Source organism: Pygoscelis adeliae, unplaced genomic scaffold, assembly GCF_000699105.1.
Source record: "Pygoscelis adeliae isolate BGI_AS28 unplaced genomic scaffold, ASM69910v1 Scaffold314, whole genome shotgun sequence".
NCBI classification, from domain to species: domain Eukaryota; kingdom Metazoa; phylum Chordata; class Aves; order Sphenisciformes; family Spheniscidae; genus Pygoscelis; species Pygoscelis adeliae.
This window is the reverse complement of record NW_008824668.1, coordinates 666,402-672,401: the sequence shown is the minus strand read 5'-3', so window position 1 is coordinate 672,401 and position 6,000 is coordinate 666,402. Positions and strand designations below refer to the sequence as shown.

The 6,000-nt window shown below is 42.6% G+C and overlaps 1 protein-coding gene across 1 annotated transcript in view; it reads left to right on the top strand.

The window, feature by feature from the left end:
• Positions 1–3,599: 3,599 nt before the first annotated feature.
• The window catches only part of KTN1 (kinectin 1 (kinesin receptor)), a 56,297-nt gene continuing 53,896 nt past the window's right edge, over positions 3,600–6,000 (top strand). The window contains exons 1-2 of the mRNA XM_009322936.1: positions 3,600–4,142; positions 5,744–5,881. Coding sequence (XP_009321211.1) covers positions 3,620–4,142; positions 5,744–5,881 — 661 coding nt within the window. The 5' untranslated portion in view covers positions 3,600–3,619. The remainder of the gene's footprint in view (positions 4,143–5,743; positions 5,882–6,000) is intronic.

Below are 6,000 nucleotides of genomic sequence, written 5' to 3'. Positions count from 1 at the left end.
TGGGTAGGGAGCTGATGCAGCTGCCCCAGAAAGATGTCCAAGGGAGGGCTGCAAGTGATTAAAGTCCCCTTGCCAGCACTTCTAGGGGGGAGAAGTAATATCTTTGTGAGGGTGTCTCATATTTCCAGAGCTAACAGGAATGGGAGGAAGCGTAAAACTAAATCCCGAGGAGCATTTAAGCTGGTACGTGAAGGTTTAAGTTAACGTAGCATTCACTTTTTTCTGGTTTAACTGAAGCAGCTTCTCTGTCCTGTTTCTTTTTGTATGGTATAGGATTTTTTCCCTATAGATTGCTTCTGTTTTTTTCCTAGGTGGCTTGTCAGCATAATACAGAAGTACAGATGGGAAGAGAGAAACTTGTATAGTAATTGTAGATTGTTGGAGGACAACTGGAAACTGTGTGTGAGCCAAATACCCCATGGCAAGGATGCCACTTCAGAAAGATGTCTTGACCAAGGGGTGGATGGTGAAGGATGTCATTCTGCATACAAGCCAGCAGCAATGGTACCCTTCTAGAAGGGATTTTTTAAATGGCCTGGCTCATGCTGGGCTGAGATGGGAAATGAGTGTATTACCATCAGAGCAGAGCTCTTGTCTGCCGTTCCCGAGTGTCTTTAAACAAGTAAAAGCCTCAGGATGTACCTAGAATTGATTGGGGGTTTTTTTGAACCCTGCTTCCATGTGAAAGGCTGGATTTGTGTATGTGAAATTCCCCACTGGACTTCGGAGATCAAATCTGCGTGCCTCTGATCAGTGTTTGGGGTGGAAGTGTTCATTTGGCTCATGCTCTACTTCGCCCTGATGAGCGGAGGAGGGCAGGAGCGGCAACTGGGTCTGTGGAGGCTCTGAAACTCACCATTGCAACGCTGTGCTCTGGATCAGGTGTAGGGTGCAAATGATCCCGTTGTACAAGCGGAGTTAAGTGCGGGGAGGGGAGAGCAGGGTGGTGGACGGAGGCTCGGCAGAGCTTGCGTTGCTCAGCCAGCTCTGAGATCAGACCTCATCTTGTCCAGTACGTATTCCTCACTCGGACTAGGTGTTAAAATTACGTATTTATGGCTCCTCTTGGAAGCAACTTAAGCTTTTAAATGTGTCTCAAAGCAACAATAATTTTCTGCTTATACTTGGTCTTGCCTTGATGACCATCATGCCTCCTGACACTTGATGTCTCGAGCTTTTGCAACATGTGTTTTGCCGAGCGTGTGATTCGACCTGAGCATCTGGTGTCAGGTGCTGGGAAACATGTAGGGATGGCTGCAGGGTGCGATTGTCCTGGCTTGGCTGAAGCAATTGGGTGGATTTACGGCCAGCTGCGTGCTTGTGTATCACCAAAGCAGAGGTGGGCTGTTCTGGGCTCTTCGTGGTTAGGTATTGTAATTGTTGCAGTAATGTATTGTAATGATCAATTTAATTACACTTGTGAAAAATCTGCTTAATTACATATTTACTTTGGGGATTAGCTTCTCCCATAAGCATTCAATATTGACTTTGGCTGAGACAAATTTTCAAGATCTGCTTCCTTCAAGAGATAACTAATATTAGATCACTTACTGCAGGAAGCTGGTTTTATCAAGTAGCTGTAACTAATCATTTTGAAAGCTCCAGCTTAGTTTCGAGCATCTGTGCTTTTTCTTCCCAGAAGACAAGCTTTTCCTCCCACCCCTCTCAGCCCTTCTGAAACTTTGTGTTGGATATAATTCTAGACCCAAGCCTTTTCGGTGAGCTGTGCACACACAGAAAGTAAATGCAAACTGGGAGGAGACTTAGTTATTCATCAGTTGTCTTAACATTAATGTATTGAAATGTTAGTCTTTTATTTGGATAACTTAATAGCCAAATTAGAGTTCCCACTACTTGCTTTCTGTGCTGCTCAATGTGCTGTATGAATATATTATCACAGTAACTCCTCTCTGTCCAGAAACTATTAGATACAACTCTTCCCTCTTGAGCTAGAGCCGGGCTCCAAACCAAGCTCTCGCCAATGTGGCAGGATGGCCAACCAGTTTACGATAGCAGCTTCCAGCACAGCCAGGAGTTGAGGTAAAAAAACCACTAAGTGTAATACTAGCAGGTATTTAAAGAGTAATCCTCTGTCTGCCCAGAAGCAAGGAGAGCCCTGTGCTGTGCAACTTCTATATGGACTTCATTCCTTGTGCCCTCAGTGGGGCACATATATTCGAAGTGGCAGTGGAAATACTCCAAGCAATATTGCTTTAAGGTGTGGGGCAGTTCCCCCTTACTCTTTTGGGGTCATCTCGCTTACGGCTAAGCCTGTGTGAAGCTCTCATCCTCAAGTTGGTTGAGGAGAAGCAGAAGGGCAGGCTGATGTGTAACAGTGCCCAGAGTGGCTAACAGTACAGGTTTCCCCAAGTGTTTGCACGTGTTGGCTGTGTTGGGGGATGCTGCAGTTGGGTGGTGGTTGCAGAGAAGGTGGCAGAGATTATGGGAGACACAACCTGGGTTAGATCCCTTGCCTTTCATTCCCGAGAGAATGGGTCTCCCAAGGGACAGTTGAGTTGAGTCTTCTTTTCTTGTGTAGAAGAAAATGTAGTTGAAGGACGTGCTTTCCATGGAGGTTTTTAAACTGAGTTGGTGAATCAGGAATTGCACTTGCTTAATTAGTTTTGATTGTGTCTTTCAATGGTTGGTGCGCTTTTTTTCCCTTGGAACAAACAGTCTGAAGAGGATTCGAATTCTTCCTGCAAAAATGCAGGTCTGTTCATAGTCCTCAGTTGTGAAATGGGAAAATTGATCTTGTCTTGGCCCCCAAATTAGGTTTTTTAACTTCATCCTGACTCTTTTACTTTTAAGTCTGTGGTTCCTGCTTTAAAAAAAAGTAATGCTCTGAGCACAAATAGTGTTTTCAGCAAATTATCCTGGAGTCATCTGGTCTATTAGTGCCCTGGAAGTTGTACAGTTACATGCACAAAATAAGTAACAGACCTGCCTGTTTTCCTATAAACGAGAGGAATTTTCCTGAGTTTAAAGCTGGGTTTTATACTTCAAAAAGCAGTTTTGAAAAGACCTGATTCTTTATCGTTGACTAAAATTTAGGGCTCTCTCCGTTCTTCCCCTCATTCTACTTCTGAAGCTGTCATAAATCTGGGAACAAAAGGAAGTTGAAACTTAACTCCCACTTGTCAAGATAAAAATCTTAATTCATTATGTTTGATTTATGGCAAAAAAAAAAGTGTTGCTCTGCATGTACTGGTCCTTATTTCACAGCCTCTGAAAGTGCTGTCTCATGTATTTCTGAAATCAAAAGCTCTAACTTTATGAAATTCACTTGGGAACGGAGAATGAGGGAGATGAAGAAAAGTATGGAAAGAGGAGAACTGCTCTCTCAAGATCAGCAGTCTTGCGAACTGCAGTTCCTTCCTATCCTGGTTAACAACTTTGAAGCAAATGGTAAATGACTCCAGAAGTTGTTCCATGATTGGTACAGTTTGGTAATTTTATTAAAAGCTACTTTAAGGCTTCCCTAAACCAATGACAAGACTTCTTTTATTATTTCCCCCACCAATTATAATAATATCGAGGAAAACCTGTTCAAAACCTAATTTCTCTTCTTTTTCTTTTTTCCCTATAGGTTTTTTAAATATAGCTAAGAAAAAGCACAATGGAGTTTTACGAGTCTACCTACTTTATCGTCCTCATTCCTTCTGTGGTTATTACAGTCATTTTCCTCTTCTTCTGGCTTTTCATGAAAGAGACTTTATATGATGAAGTCCTTGCAAAACAGAAAAGGGACCTAAAGTTTCCACCTACCAAGACTGATAAAAAGAAAATGGAGAAGAAGAAGAACAAGAAGAAAGAAGCTCAGAATGGGAACATCCACGAGTCTGACTCTGAAAGTACACCTCGGGACTTTAAGCTCTCTGATGCCCTGAGTACGGATGAAGAGCACGTCGCTCCTGTTCCCTTGAGCGTGACTGAAGCATCTACTGGTGTTAGAGAACGGAAGAAGAAGGAGAAGAAGCATAAGGCCGTTCAAGATGACCATGTAACTAAGGAGTCGGAAGGATCCAAGTCTTCAGGCAAGAAAGTAGAACCAGTCCCTGTTACAAAACAGCCCACTCCACCATCTGAATCAACAGCATCTAAGAAGAAGCCTGGGCAGAAGAAGCAGAAAAATGGAATGGGTATCTGATGTTGCATATGCTTCTTGCACAGAACGCCAAAACCGTGTTCTGCTTTTTGCAAGGCCACAGAGTGTCTCTCACAACTGTTCTGCCTGATCTCTATGGGGCAAAGCTCACTTCTAACCTTTTCCTTTTAACGAGCTATTGCATTTTTCTCCCTGTTTTCATCTGGCAGCAATGCTCTGGTTTTCCTTCTCCCATCCTTGCTTTCTTCTACTAAAGATTGTTGAGTGAAACAGAGCAGCTCGTATCTCTGCCTTGCTCTATGGTTTGGGTACTTTGCTCTCAAGCTGTCAAAATTTTGATTACCTGAAAGAAGTCATTAGATGTTTGCTGCGTGCATTCTGATGTCCAGCTATGAAAAAGCGTGGAGTCCTGAGTGTGGTTGCTCTGATAAGGAAGGGCATCTAGGGAAACTTCAGAGCAGACTGTGCAAAACAGATCACTGTAAGTGCAGGCTTAATGTACAAAGAGGTGTTCGGTGGCTGATTCGTGGAAAGAAGCACTTACAGCTGCTTCCCACCTGCTACACCTCTATAGTTGAATGGAACTGATGCTAAAAGAAAACCGGTCCAGCCATTGTAACCGAGACATCCAACCTAGAGCAGACCGAAAACTGTAGTCAGAATCGCCTGTGACTGTCTTGACCGTATCCTCAGCAGAAGTCGATATGTCTCAGTGTGGTTGTCTGACTATGAATAGAAGTTAAAGAATAAAAATACCCAATTTCAGAAATAAGTGAAAACCGAAGTATTTGCAGATCACCCTTTCGAGATGCAGGCATAACAGGTTTGCTACAGGGAGTGAGGAAAAAGAACGGCATTGCTGCTTGATGTGGTGGATTTTTTTCTTTTTCCGAAAAAAGGGAGAAAAAAGACCTACCCACTACTGACAAAAAAAAATCAAATCTTGTTTGTGGGTGTTCTCCGAAAATCTCTGTGGCATGGTTAAAATGTGGTCTGCAAGCACTATTCTGAGGGCAGCCACAACTAACTGTTATCCTTGATTACAGGAGCTAACACTGTAACGCCCTATTGTGTGTGTCAGCTCTGACAAGAATATTATGTAGCACAGGCTGTCCAAAAAGATAAAAAAATTCTCACTAGAAACAACTTTTAAAAAGAACTGTTCCCTGATGTGAAACACTTATTTTCTGCTTCTCACAGTCCCAGTAGCTATTGGGGGTGTGTGTGTGTAAAATACCCAAGTGGGTTTGTGGGGGGGGGAATAAAATGAGAAACTAATACAGGTAACGTGCTGTCTGCTCTGTCGCAGTAAAACCTGGATTGGATTTGTTAAACTGTTACTTGCATTGCCGTATGTTCTGCTTGCAGATAAGATTCCTGTCTGTCAAAACACTAGGTGCTGTGGCTCTTGACTCTGCTAAACCTTTCTATTGCTTTGGGGTCTCGTCTGATACAGGAAGCGTATGTGTTTGTGTGCGTGTGTGTACATATATATGGATAACTTCGTGTTCTGATTTAAAATACGAGTTTCTTTTTTTTCTGGGAGTGGACTTTGGTGGTTATTACAGATTTACTGATTTAAAAGTAATGATGAGAATGTACAGAAGAGCATGTTGTCTTAATTGTCTGTTACAGATGATCAAGATACTAAGACTGATTCTGTTGTATCCCCTGCCAAAAAGCAAGACCCAGTGCTGCTCCACCAGGAGATAAAGCAAGAAAATGTATCGGGAAAGAAGAAAGTCTCTGCAAAGAAGCAGAAAGCTGATAATGGTGAGAATACAGACTGTGACTTAGTTCAAATGAACCTGACTGTAAAACCTTTTTGCCATCCGTACTTCAGTTTCTCTTCTTTTGGAAAAGAAACTCATAGGAGAATAACTCTTCTAATT